Source organism: Strigops habroptila, chromosome W (genome assembly GCF_004027225.2).
Source record: "Strigops habroptila isolate Jane chromosome W, bStrHab1.2.pri, whole genome shotgun sequence".
Lineage (NCBI taxonomy): Eukaryota > Metazoa > Chordata > Aves > Psittaciformes > Psittacidae > Strigops > Strigops habroptila.
Window position 1 is genome coordinate 7723002 of NC_044301.2, and position 14328 is coordinate 7737329.

The following is a 14328-nucleotide window of genomic DNA, read 5'->3' on the forward strand; positions in this document are numbered from 1 at the left end:
CACCATTGTGGAGCACACAATCAAACAAATGGTGGTGGGCTGGAGGTGTGCTTTCTGCCCTGGGCGGTCGTGCAGAGGGAGCGTAACCAGCACAGGGAACCCAAAGTCCCGTTTGGAGCAAGATGTCATCATGGCACACCTGGAGTTACTCTGCCCAGTTCTTCAAATGCAAAGTGGGGGAACTACTGCCCTGAGGGCTGACTTGTAGCACTGAGGGTGTCAGGAGCTGAACCCTGTCTGATAGGCTTTCACAGTTACTCAATAATTTACAGCACTACAAGACCCAAGAAATTAAATCTTCTCTCATTGCTGACTAAGAAGTGATCAGACTGTTAGAAACAGGCTCAAAACAGCTGAATGTAGAGAAAAAGGAAGATGTAGCTGTTCTTGTGATTTTAGAAACACACTCGAATAAGTGACAGCTTGTGGTGGGACATGCTGCTTTTGGGAAGGTGTGGCATTCATGTGGAAGCATCAGTCATCCTTGGACCAAAACTGAATTTTTTTCAGTTGAACAGCATGGTCTCATCTGGGTCTATAATAGTCTAGTGGGCTTGGTGAAATTGGTTATCAATCAAACATGTATTAGGGATGTGCCTGTACTCCCAAGAGGATCTCACATTAGATATAAAATATCATGGAGTCAAAGCAGCCTGTGAAAATAGAAAATTATAGTGTACCCTACTTGTGTGTCATTAGCAAAAGAGAATAGTTTGAAATAGATGCTGTAGTACAGATCACCTTATCACAGGAAAAGCTGAACTGGTTTAAGAAAGTGAGAGCTAGTTTGAATATTATTAAAGTTATCCTACATTGCTGAAAAACTTACTGCCTTTGGAAACTTTAGATTTTTGCAGCAACAATGAAAAGGAAACATAGAAGTATATTTGAAGCATGTTTTACTTGCAGTTTGGAGTGACACTTATCAAAGCTTTGGCTTAGAGCTCTCTGCTGATTTCAGTACTACTGATTTGTAGTAAGGACTATGTCCAAGCCATCAGGCACTGCTGGTGAAGCAGCTATGTTGGTTGCAACGTTATTGCTGAGCATTTGGAAGAAGCTGTTTTTATCAGAAATGCACTAGTGGGTCATTCATGAAGCTGAATTTATTCATTGTCTTCTGCAAGAATATATATTAACCCTATTACTTACTATTAGGTAATGTTCTTTTTATGACCTGTACAGACACACAAGCCTGTCTGCATGTAAGATGAGCTGTGCTCAGTCAGCTCCAGCAGCACAGGATGTGACACATTACCTGCAGTTAGTGTGCTCATACAGAAATGCTACTTAAAACCAAGATGATTTCTAAATGAAGATGAAAGTGAGACAGACATCTCCTCTCTGGTACCAGACCAGAGCCCAGGGATCAGGAGTTTTCCCTCACCTCTTCCCCTGGCCGGAGCTGCCACGAGTGCCCCTTCTGCAGGGTCATCTCTGGCTGAGTTTTGCCATCACCACTGCTTTCAGCAGCATTTCGTGTACTGTCCTTTAGCTGTACCCAGACTTGGAGCAGGGCTGCTGCTCTGCAGCCAGAGCTTCTGCCAGCTCAGGAGATGGCCCTGTCCTGCCTCTCTTTTATTCCATTCACCTTCTTACATCACACCTAGCAGTGTTATGATTTATTTTTTTTAAGTAAGTTAACCAACTCTCAATACTGCCAGGCACAGAAGCTGGGACATTTAATACTCTAATGGCTGTTTTACAATCAAATAGTAGTACTTCTTTGTTCCTTATACCTATGCAGGAAAGCATAATGAATGGGGAGAATTTTGGGGGGCAGGGACAAGACAACAGTAGTGAAGAGGAAATGTTTGGGCGGGTATGGTGTGTGCTCCTATAATAGACATCTTCATGTGAATAGACCAAACCATTTGGATTTGGTGTTGGTAAAATCCTTTGGCAGATGCAGTCAAGCTTTGTGTGCTGAATTTGATGTTCTTTGCTGTAGAAGGATTAAATCAGAAGAGAAAATTGGCTTTTGGAGAAGCAGTGGGTTTTTTTCCTTGGGGGAGGCACAGTGCAGGCTCCCGAAAGGCCCCTTTCAACTCAGAGTCCCACACGCGAGTGCCAGCAGGGGAATGGGCGCTTCTGAAGTGGAAAACTGAAAGTCCTTGTGAGAGTTCCCCAAAGCTGCAGGCTGTAGGTGGTGGCTCAGCAAAGGGCAGCAGGGCACAATCCCAGCCTGGCTTTACTGGAAAATATGACTGAGGTCCCACTTTGTACACCAAAACCTACCTGGAGGCTTCTTGCCCAAGGCAACCCTTCATCATGCTTACGACAGGTTAATTTTCTTGGGAGAAAAGGTAAAGTCTCTTTGCAAAGCAAGAATGGGAGCACTGCTTCCCTTCAGGTGACAAGGCTGTGCTTTTTTGACATTGCTTGTGCATTGCAAGCCTGGACACCAAGCGAGGTGCTGCCCCAGCAGAGAGCTCTGTGCTTTGGAAGGTGGGAGCATTGCTCAGTCCCCAGGTAGATGCTGGGTAGTGATCGGCAACAGGCATGTCATTTGTTACAGCAATTGCATAGCCTGGTGCTTTCTGGCACCATGCAAATTCTCTGAATGTGGCATTGAGTGAGCTGAGGAACAACTAAAGCCAGGTTTAGTTGTACTTAATTTCTTATTACTTTCATTTTCTCCCCTAGAATGCATAATTCTTTTGGTTTTGTGAAACTGATGGTTTCTGGCCTCCTTCACAGGGATATTCTCAGGATAGGTATCTCCAGAGAGGACGCCTTTAACACCGGAGCGGGGGGAAGCACAGCGTCCAGGAGCCTCAGTTCAGAGCGGCAAGAGCGACCGAGGGAGCCTCAAGTCCTCGACAGGACTTGCCCAGGAGCCGGCAGCTCAGCTCACGCGAGCAGCTGACTCACAGGGGGCGGTGCCAGGAGTGACGGCACCAGCCCTCAGTGGGGAAGAACCCATCCCAGGGAGCGCGAGCGACCAGGAGCGCGGCGCGGCAGTTTGCGCGGGCAGCGAGCGGGATGGTGAGCGCTCGCCTCAGGACCAGGGCCCGCTGTGGGAGCTCTGCCCCGGCGGTGGCCAGCATAGGCACCTAGACAGAGCCGATGAGAGGGGAGGCTGCGGTGCAGACCTCGGAGTGTAGAAAGTGCCTCGACTGGTCTCTTGAGGCGAGGGTGCACAATGGACAGGGCTGCACTCGGTGTGCCCTGGTGGAGGTCCTCCTGCAGCAGGTGGCTGAGCTGCGGGAGGCTGTTGGTGAGCTAAAAGATGCCAGGGAAGCTGAGAGGAAGCTGGGCTGCTTGCTCCAGGCCCAAACTGCGCAGGGGCTGCAAACGTATAGCACTGCTCATATAGGAAAGAAGGAGGGCAGCAACCCAGGAAGCTGGGAATTAGTCACAAGAAAAACGAACAAAAAAAGGAGGAAGAGGACAATTAACGACAAGGGGCTTCCTCCTAAGTCTGATGTCCCCACCCAGAACCGCTTCACAGTTCTGCAAGGGGCTAATGAGAAAGCACCCACCACACCTAATGAGCATCCTGCTGATGCACCAGTAAAGAGGATCACTACCGGTGCCTCCAGGAAAAAGCGGAGGGTCATAGTAGTAGGGGACTCTACTTTGAAAGGCACAGAGGCACCCATCTGCCGGCCTGATCCAGTCTCGAGGGAGGTGTGTTGCCTGCCAGGGGCTCGGATCAGGGATGTTGCTGAGAGGCTGCCTGATGTAGTAAGTCCTGCTGACTATTACCCCCTCCTAGTGGTCCATGTGGGTGCTAGAGATATAGATAGCAGTAGCCTGGAAAACATTAAGAAGGACTACAGAGCCCTGGGAGAGGTGGTTAGGGGCTCTGGAGCTCAGATAGTTTTTTCATCGATTCTCCAGGACAAAGGGGAGGACCTTAAAAAAGCTAGGCGTGTTTGGCAGGTTAATAAATGGTTAGAATGGTGGTGCCATAGTCAGGGGTTTGGCTATTTAGAACATGGGGCTCCATTTGGGAGGCCAGATCTACTGGAGGCTGGTGGAGCTGGTCTGACAAAGAAGGGGAAGAGCTGTTTTGGTAGGAGGCTTGCCAGGCTGGTCAGGAAAGCTTTAAACTAGATGTGTTGGGGGAGGGGAGCATTGATCCATCCCAACACTCCTGGTCAGTTGCCAGCACCTGTAATAAGTGCTTGGAGCAATGTAGAGATGTTCCAGCTGCCCCAGCCATTGAGTCGGCTGCATTTGGAGCTTGGCTAAGGTGCCTCTATACAAACGCCCATAGTATGGGGAACAAGCAAGAGGAATTAGAGATGTGTGCAAGGCTACGGGAATATGATGTCATTGGTATCACAGAAACATGGTGGGATGGCTCCTATGACTGGAGTGTCGGAATGGAAGGTTACAGGCTGTTTAGAAAAGACAGGCCAGGCAGACGGGGAGGGGGCGTTGCTATCTATGTCAGTGATAGGCTAGAGAGTATGGAACTCTGTCTGGGGATGGGTGATGAGGTAACAGAGTGTTTGTGGGTCAGGATCAAAGGGAAAACAGCAACAGGGGACATTACGGTGGGGATCTGTTACAGGCCGCCTGATCAAGAGGACTCTGTGGATGAAGCGCTCTACAGACAGATAGGAGCAGCCTCACACTCGCAGGCCCTTGTCCTCATGGGGGACTTCAACCATCCTGACATCTGTTGGAGGGACGGTACGGCCCAGCACAAGCAATCCAGGAGGTTCCTCGATTGTGTGGAAGACAACTTCCTCTTTCAAGCAATACAGGAGCCGACAAGGAGAGGTGCCATGCTGGACCTTGTGCTCACCAACAGGGAGGGACTGGTTGGAAATGTGACGCTCCAGGGCAGCCTTGGCTCTAGTGATCACGAGATGGTTGAGTTTGAGATCATCAGGACAGTGAGAAGAGTATGCAGCAAGCTCACTGCCCTGGACTTCAAGAAAGCAGACTTTGGCCTCTTCAGGAACCTCCTTAGTAAGGTTTCATGGGATACAGTCCTAGAGGGCAGGGGGGCCCAAGACTGCTGGTTGATATTCAAGGATCACCTGCTACGTGCTCAAGAGTGTTGCATCCCGACTAGAAGAAAGTGCGGCAGGAGGGCCAGGAGACCTCCATGGATGGACAAGGAGCTGCTGAGGAAACTTAGAGGGAAAAAAGAAGCTTATAGAAGGTGGAAGCGAGGACAGGCGGCCTGGGAAGAATATAGGAGCATTGCCCGAGAAGCTAGGGACCAGGTTAGGAAAGCTAAGGCCCAGCTAGAATTAAGTTTGGCAAGGGATGTAAAAGATAACAGGAAAGGATTCTATAGATACGTAGCAAATAAAAGACAGACTAGGGACAATGTGGGCCCTCTCCAGAAGCTATCAGGAGAACTGACTACCCTGGATTTGGAGAAGGCTGAGGTTCTTAATGACTTCTTTGCCTCAGTCTTCACCAGCAAATGCTCTGACCACACCATGAAAGTCTTGGAAAGCAAATGCAGGGACTGTGAGAATGAAGACCTTAGGCCCACTGTAGGAGAGGATCAGGTTCGAGACCATCTTAAGAACCTGAACGTGCACAAGTCCATGGGACCTGATGAAATCCATCCACGGGTCCTGAAGGAGCTGGCGAATGAAGTTGCTAAACCACTGTCCATCATATTCGAAAAATCCTGGCAGACAGGTGAAGTTCCCGATGACTGGAAGAAGGGTAATATAACCCCCATTTTCAAGAAGGGGAAGATGGAAGACCCAGGGAACTACAGACCAGTCAGTCTCACCTCTGTGCCTGGCAAAATCTTGGAACAGTTTCTCCTGGAAAACATGCTAAGGCACATGAAAAACAACGAGGTGGTTGGTGACAGCCAACCTGGCTTCACTAAGGGGAAATCCTGCCTGACCAATTTGGTGGCCTTCTATGATGGAGCCACGGAACTGATGGACAGGGGCAGAGCAGTTGATGTCATCTACCTGGACTTGTGCAAAGCGTTCGACGCTGTCCCGCATGACATCCTTGTCTCTAAATTGGAGAGACATCAATTTGATAGATGGACCACTCGGTGGATAAAGAACTGGCTCAATGGCCGCACGCAAAGAGTTGTGGTAAACGGCTCGATGTCCAGTTGGAAACCTGTAACGAGTGGTGTCCCTCAGGGATCGGTGTTGGGACCGGTCCTGTTCAACATCTTTGTCGGCAACATGGACAGTGGGATTGAGTGCACCCTCAGCAAGTTTGCCGACGACACCAAGCTATGTGGTTCGGTTGATACGCTGGAGGGAAGGGATGCCATCCAGAGGGACCTTGACACACTTGTGAGGTGGGCTGATGCCAACCTTATGAAGTTTAACCAAGCCAAGTGTAAGGTCCTACACCTGGGTGGGGGCAATCCCAGGTACTGCTGCAGGTTGGGTGGAGAAGAGATTCAGAGCAGCCCTGCAGAAAAGGACTTGGGGGCGTTGGTTGACGAAAAGCTTAACATGAGCCTGCAGTGTGCACTTGCAGCCCAGAAAGCCAACCGTATCCTGGGCTGCATCAAAAGAAGTGTGACCAGCAGGTCAAAGGAGGTGATCCTGCCCCTCTACTCTGCTCTTGTGAGACCTCACTTGGAGTACTGTGTACAGTTCTGGTGTCCTCAACATAAAAAGGACATGGAGCTGTTGGAGCGAGTCCAGAGGAGGGCCACGAGGATGATAAGAGGGCTGGAGCACCTCCCGTATGAAGACAGGCTGAGAGAGTTGGGGCTGTTCAGCCTGGAGAAGAGAAGGCTGCATGGAGACCTCATAGCAGCCTTCCAGTATCTGAAGGGGGCCTACAAGGATGCTGGGGAGGGACTCTTCCTTAGGGACTGTAGTGGTAGGACAAGGGGTAATGGGTTCAAACTTAAACAGGGGAAGTTTAGATTAGATATAAGGAAGAAGTTCTTTACAGTGAGGGTGGTGAGGCACTGGAATGGGTTGCCCAGGGAGGTTGTGGATGCTCCATCCGTGGCGGTGTTCAAGGCCAGGTTGGACAGAGCCTTGAACCACGTGGTTTAGTGTGAGGTGTCCCTGCCCATGGCAGGGGGGTTGGAACTAGATGATTTTAAGGTCCTTTCCAACCCTTACGATTCTATGATTCTATGATAAACTGCTTGTACAGTTTTATGCTCTTTAGTTTTCTTAGTCCTTGCTTGTAGATCCTGTTCCCGGGAGCAGGTGGTGAGAGAAGGTGCTGACTGCCTGCCACAGCATCCCGGGGAGCAGGGGGTTTGCCATGCAGCTCCATCCCCCCATGAGAGAACACACCTCAGTGAAGATGAGTTGAGATTCTGGTTAACCAAGCCAGTGTTGTTACCTCAATCTGTGCTGCGACACAAGTGTGATTTTTCTATGCAAAGTGGGACAGTGTTCAGAGGAGCGATTCCTCCAACTGAAGAAACGTGGACTTTTGTGAGAACTAGTATAAGGCAATGGCTTAAGTGTGACAAGCATCAGAAAACTTGTCACCTTCTGTGTTTTCAGATGGGCAGCACTGAGCCAAGGCAAGCATGAGCAAGGGGACAGCCCATGGGATGGAGTGACAGCCTGCCTGCATTCTGCCTGTGCTGATTAGCTCAGCAGCCAGATCAACTGTTATGAGCTTGTTTGCCATCTCCGATGAGAAGGAATATTCTTTTCTTTTTTCCTTCTTCTTTCTCTAATTTGCAGTTATGGTGGTTATTTTTCACAAATAAACCACCAGCGTGTGGCATGGCCTCTTTACTCACAAGTGAGTGAGCTAGCCAGAGAGTTTCAGTGCTTCTCTAGCGAGCTGTGAGTACAGGCTGATGATTTTATTTTTCTTGTTGAATACACAAAAAATTAGTCAAATATAAATGATGAACTTTTCTCACTTGTCCCTTCCTCCCTTAGCCACACTACTCTGTTAGTGGTATTTTCAAAGAGAAATAATTCCCTGAGTTAGCATTCCCCCCTCTTTGTGTTTCCAACACTTGTTATTTTGTACAGCTGCAGTAAATGAAGCAGCACTGCAAGCAGCTTTGGTCTATGGTAAGTAGCTCTGGCCTGGCTTCCCTGACATGTGAAGCTCCTCAGTACAAGGTACTGATCCTTCAGGGCTGGCGCACAGGAATGTCACCAGGACAAAGCATCATTTACAGCAGCGTTCTTTCCTGTCAGTGACTTTATTGAGTCAGAAAGGAAAGTGAAAGTGTCCATTGCCTTCCCTTGGAAGGCAGCACCAGGAGGTGTGCATAGGGGTGATTTGGTATTTCTAATGAGAACAGAAATAATGATTTTGCAAAAGCATTTTATTGACAAATGTTCCCTGTCTCTTCCAAGTCAAATGTCTTTTCCACACAAAATGGTTAATATAAACATTTTCAAATTACTTTATAGAGATAGGGTACTTACCCAGCTAACCCACCAAAAATCTCTGTGACGTAGGAATAATCCCCTCCCGATTTGGGGATAGTGACTCCCAATTCAGCGTAACATAGTGAGCCAAGGGCAGCCACCCCACCGCCAAGCACCCAAATAATGAGAGCAAGTCCCACTGAGCCGGCATGCTCCAGGACTCCTTTTGGCGAAATAAAGATCCCAGAACCAATGATATTACCTGGAAAGGACAAAGGGTTTGCAGTGAGGTAAAAGAAAACAAGAAATGTGCTTTTCTTTTTTTATTAAAAAGGGGGGTGGGAGGGGGCAAAAAACCACACAGCCCCCACCCAACCAAAGAACCCCCCTCCAAACCCTCTCTTCCAGACTTTTGCATGATTGTATTTTATCTGGGTGCGTCCTGGGGAAAGTGTTGCCGTTTATCAGCGATCAAGGGCAATAAGCATGTGCTCAGCTCTGCTGAAGCATGGCAAGACTCTGGTGAGCATCCATGTTTGCAACTAACAGTTTTGTGTTTAGATTCCTTTAGAGAGGAATCTAAACAAGGCCCATCTTCGGGGGGGTAGGGGGTCAAAACCGATTATGGAGCATTATCTATAATGTAGGGGCCAAGCAGTGCTTTTGCTACCAGGGCAGATTCAAGATTGTGCTTGAAAAAGTCATCTCAAAGTCTGAAAAACTAGAAATCCATTGACATTTTATATTTGCAATACCTGTGCTGCTTAGTCATCACCCACAGGTTTGTAAAGGGATATTGTGGGGTGAGTGAAATATTGCACAATGTGGACTTTCTCCTACTAATTTTGATTAGCGTGAGCCATGGTAATGCTGGGTGTAGAAAGGGAGTGCTGGATATCACAGATGCTCTTTGTTCATGTGGGGTCAGGGCACCGTTGTCCTCTCAGGCCAGCAGAAACCACTCTGCAAGAGGTGCTTTGTAGCTGCTCAGGGTCTTGAAGGAAAGTTGTTTTTATTGTCAAGCTTGGGTTTTTTTGCGAATATCTAAATAGCATTTTTCCCCAAAGGATGTGAAGACCCTGCTGTCATCAGATTCTACTGAGGGCTCTCTTCTTCTATGAGCTGGTATCGAAATCCTCACTTATAAAGTTGACTTTATAAGCATTTATTATAAGTGCAGTCATAATAGTAAAATATTGGATACTGGTTGTTAAGGCTGATGGCCAGGTTGGGGTCAGCAGCTCCCAGTTCAGAGACTGTAAAATATGATGTGAGGGATGGGGGTTTACTCTGGAGAGGAGCTGAACCAGAGAAAATAAGTCTGCAAATATACAGACAATATTTGTAAGGAATACTGCTGTGGTTATAAGCCCAGCTGGTAACTCAGAACCATGCAGCTGCTCACTCACTCCCCCCCTTCTTTCCCCCAGCTCCCAGAGGAATGGGGAGGAGAATCGAAAGAATGTAAATACCAAAGGTTGAGATAAGAACAGTCCAGTAACTAAGGTATAATACAAAACTACTACTACCACCACTAATAATAATAATTATAAGGGAAATAAGGGGAGAGAATATAAAACTAAAAGGGGAAAGGGGAAAAAAAAAAAACCCAATAAACACAAGTGATGCACAATACAATTGCTCACCACCCGCCGACTGATACCCAAACCGACCCAAGCAGTGATCTGGCCTTCTGGGTAACTTCCCACAGTTTATATACTGGGCATGACGTGCTGTGGTATGGAATACCCCTTTGGCTAGTTTGGGTCAGGTGTCCTGTCTCTGCTTCCTCCCGGCTTCTTGTGCCTCTCCTCACTGGCAGAGCATGAGAGCATGAGAAACCTCCTTGATCAGAGTAAGCATTACTTAGCAACAACTAAAACATTGGTGTTATCAGCATTGTTCTCAGACTAAAGCCGAAACACAGCACTGCACCAGCTACTAAGAAGGAGAAAAATAACTGTTACAGCTGAACCCAGGACAAATACATTTTTTTTTTTTTTGCATGCATGGGCTGCTTTTTTTAATGTCCATGATGCACAGATAAGGTTAAGCCAGAAATAAATGGTTTAAATGGCGATGGAGGAGATTGAGGGTAGAGCTCAGAAAAGCCTTGGAAGTGTTGAGATCTTTAGCCATGGAAGGAGTCCCTAGGAAAGACCAAGGCATCTCCCACTTGCAACCTCCTAGTGCATCTGGGATGGACAGCCACCAGGACCAGAAGCGCTCTCCATGCATTTAAAAAAGAAATTGGATAAGTGATGTAGATGTTATCAAAACTAGATCATACTAGAATAACAGTAAAATTAAATATAGCTATTCCTTAGCTGAACTAGCACAGGCAGCCCTAAACACTGCTACAGCATTAATCACAGCAGCCTGTGCTGAAGGAATGGGTTATGATGCAGATGAGTAGCATGATATTATTCATAGCACTAATAGATTTATTCTGGGTCTTCCCTACTGGGAAGCTACACGGCTGGAGTGGTGAAATCTTTCAAGAAGATAGATGAGGAGTTAATGCATTGCTAAAGCATATATAATACTTGATAAAATTTATGGGGCTTTTTGGTCATAGTTTCTCCTGCTGGCTGAAGCATTGCAATGTATTTAAAACAGACAAGCTTTTCTGGAAGACTGCTTGTGCCCTGTTCAAGAACAATAACAAATCTTGAATTTAAGCTGAAAAAGAATACCTGCCTTAAGAATTTTAAAACTGTCTTGGCAGTCTTAGGTACTGCTGTGTGCTGCAGCTGTAACAGTTATACTCATGTATATGGAGGAAGGCCTTAAGTTATAAAGGACCCTTAAAAATGATCCACTACCTACAAGCATAGATACCTCTGTGTGTGTCTTTTTCACAGATCAGTGTACCCTAAAATACTGCATTTTTGGGGAGTGTGTTGAACTTCAGACATACTGCTTTTCACCACAATAGATCTGTAGGTTTTAACTGCCTCTTTGGGATGGGACAATATTCCTTTCTGGCAACCCCAGTACTGAACAAACAGGAATCGCCCAAAGACAGAATAACCCATAAAAGAGTCCCCTGGCTCCTCTCGCGCTGTCTCCTCCTGCTCAGTGCTCTCTTTTACCTTAGCTCAGGTTTGCTGCTATTTTTGGCACCAAACAGCAGATGCAAATACACATCCTTCAGCAAGCTCTCAGTGAGAGCTTCCCGTGCTTTGTGTCACCTTTTCATTGTGTCAGTATGTGGAGAAAGGATAAAATCCAAACACAGCATGGCATCCCCCAAACTGATAACAGGCAAGAAATACAGAAAATCTCCAAGCTGGCGTGCAGTGCAATATTGCAGTGTGGTGTCTCTGCAGATCAGGCTGATGGACCTGTCCTGGGTTCAGCTATAGCAGTCATTTTTCTCCTTCTTAGTAGCTGGTGCAGTGCTGTGTTTTTTAACTTTCAGCCTGGGAACAACGCTGATAACACCGATGTTTTTAGTTGTTGCTAAGTAATGTTTATTCCAACCAAGGACTTTCTCAGTCTCATGCTTTGCCAGGGAGGAGGGGAAGCCGGGAGGAAGCAGAGACAGGACATCTGACCCAAACTAGCCAAAGGGGTATTCCATACCACAGCACGTCATGCCCAGTATATAAACCGGGGGGAGCTACCCGGAAGGCCCAGATCACTGCTCGGGTCGGGCTGGGTATCGGTCGGCAGGTGGTGAGCAATTGTATCCTCTCCCCTTATTTCACTAATCATGACTATCATTGGTGGTAGCAGTAGTGGTTTATATTATACCTTAGTTGTGGGACTGCTCTTATCTCAACCCGTGGGAGTTACATTCTTCCGATTCTCCTCCCCATCCCTCCGGGAGCGGGGGGAGGAAGGGGGGGAGTGAGCAAGTGGCTGTGTGGTTCTGAGTTACCGGCTGGGCTCAAACCACGACAGTTCTTTGTGGCGCCCAACGTGGGGCCCTAAAGGTTGAGATAACGACAGATCTGACCAGAGTGTGTTTAATCATATTTGTGATAAGCATTCATTGTTACTACTCATCACAATGGTGATTATTTGGCTCTCAGACTTGTTGCGCTTGATCTCAGAGTTTCAGCATGTTGTACCTTACTTACAGCCACTATTTGCTGTTTTAGTGTTTATCGGCTGGGGGGCCTGGGCTAAGGTTCTTGTTTCACTGTACTTCATGGTAATGACTTGTAATACAATAGACTCATTGATCATGAAACTGGTCTGGTTTGTGCTTCCAGCGTGGCCATCACCTCTATACATCGGGAGGTATATAATGAAATATTTTAGCAATTGCATATCTTTTTTTTTCTCCTCGGGGGGCAAACTTACGAAGGAAGCATTCTCTTTCACCCCCCGTTCCCCCACCAGCCTATTTGCAACAGCAGTTGAGAGTTCTGAAGGTTTTAGATGGCCTTTGAGTACCCTTGAAACCTGCCTGCTGATTGTGCTGGGGATCAGCATGTTGGCAAACATACGGAGTGTGTTTTACCCACGGCCATCCCGTCGTAGGAACATCCTATTTCGTTTAATCTCAAAAGTTAAGCAGTATCAGGTTCGAATCTGGTCTAGGGTTAGACAACGATATAGGAGGACCACCAGGAGATTTTCCCTGAGGCTGGACAGCTATGAGTGGCAGGGTGTGTGGGATAGTATGGGCAAGTATCTAGGCCAGTGGGCCCCTCCAGTGCTTTGGAACCTCACCACTGAACAAGTGCAACATCCGGAAAAACTAGTAAAACACTTAAACGAGGTGTGCTGTCGTCCTGGTTATACCAGAGAGGGACAAATCATGGCAATGTGCTGGGGCTTGGCCTATGCCTACAGAGCACTGCTCAACACTATCCAGCACATTCAAAGGGAAAAAAATGTCTCTGGATCTGATGGCAAAGCAACAGACAACGCAGCTATGCCAACTACAAGCACAGCAGCTACTCAGACCCTGACCACAACAAACACAGCTACTCCAAGTACAGCAGCTACATCAACCCCAGTGACAAGCACAACAGCTACTCAAACCCTGACCACAACAGACAACGCAACTACTCCAACTTCAAATACAGCAGTTACACCAACCCCAGTGACAAGCACAACAACAGCTACTCAAACCCCGACAGCAACAGACAATGTGGCTACTCCAAGCACCGCAGCCACACCAACCCCAGTGACATGCACAGTAGCTATTCAAACCCCGAAAGCAACAGACAATGCAGCTGTTGGTGTTACTCAACTCCCAAGCACAACAGCTGCACCAACCCCAGCAATAGACATTGCAACCACTCCAATCCTAGTGGCAGGCACTGCAGCCACTCCAACCACAGTGACAAACACTGCAGCTAAACCAAATGGCCAGTTTGTGACAATGTCTGTTGCCCCTGTAAGCAAAAGCCGACAAAGAGCAACCCACGAAGTGAAGAAAGATGAAGACCCAATGCCATTACTACATGCAACAGCATCTGAACAAGAGTTACTACTACGTGGGTCAGAGGAAGAGGAAGAAGAAGAAGAGGTCACTTCTCGACCCCGGACCTCAACCGAACTGCGGAATATGTGAAAAGATTTCACCCGTCTTCCAGGGGAGCACATTGTCACCTGGTTGCTCTGGTGCTGGGACAATGGGGCCGACGGTCACGAACTAGAAGGTAGGGAAGCCAAGCAGCTGGGATCACTTGCTAAGGAAGGAGGAATTGACAAAGCCATTGCAAGAGAGAAGCAAGCCCTCAGTCTTTGGAGGCAGCTCCTGGCAGCTGTGAAGGAAAGGTTTCCCTACAAAGACGATATTACGAATCGCTCAGCCAACTGGACCACGATAGAGAAAGGCATCCAGTCCCTGAGGGAATCAGCCATTATAGAGATGATCTATCATAGGCCGGATGCCAGGAACACATCCGTAGATCCAGATGAAGTCCAATGTACACGACCCATGTGGCGGAAACTTACACGGAGTGCGCCATCATCATATGCCCACACACTGGCATCAATGACCTGGAATGACGGAGTATCACCAACAGTGGATTGCCTGATTCGTCAACTCCGAGAGTTCGAAGACAATCTCACCCCTTCCATCATTTCAGCT

The 14328-nt window shown here is 47.6% G+C and overlaps 1 protein-coding gene across 1 annotated transcript in view; it reads right to left on the reverse strand.

Moving 5' to 3' along the window:
- Nucleotides 1-14328, reverse strand: part of LOC115619172 (asc-type amino acid transporter 1-like) — a 70722-nt gene that overhangs the window by 13493 nt on the left and 42901 nt on the right. The window contains exon 2 of the mRNA XM_030511220.1: nt 8328-8532. Within this exon, the coding sequence (XP_030367080.1) occupies nt 8328-8532 (205 nt within the window). The remainder of the gene's footprint in view (nt 1-8327; nt 8533-14328) is intronic.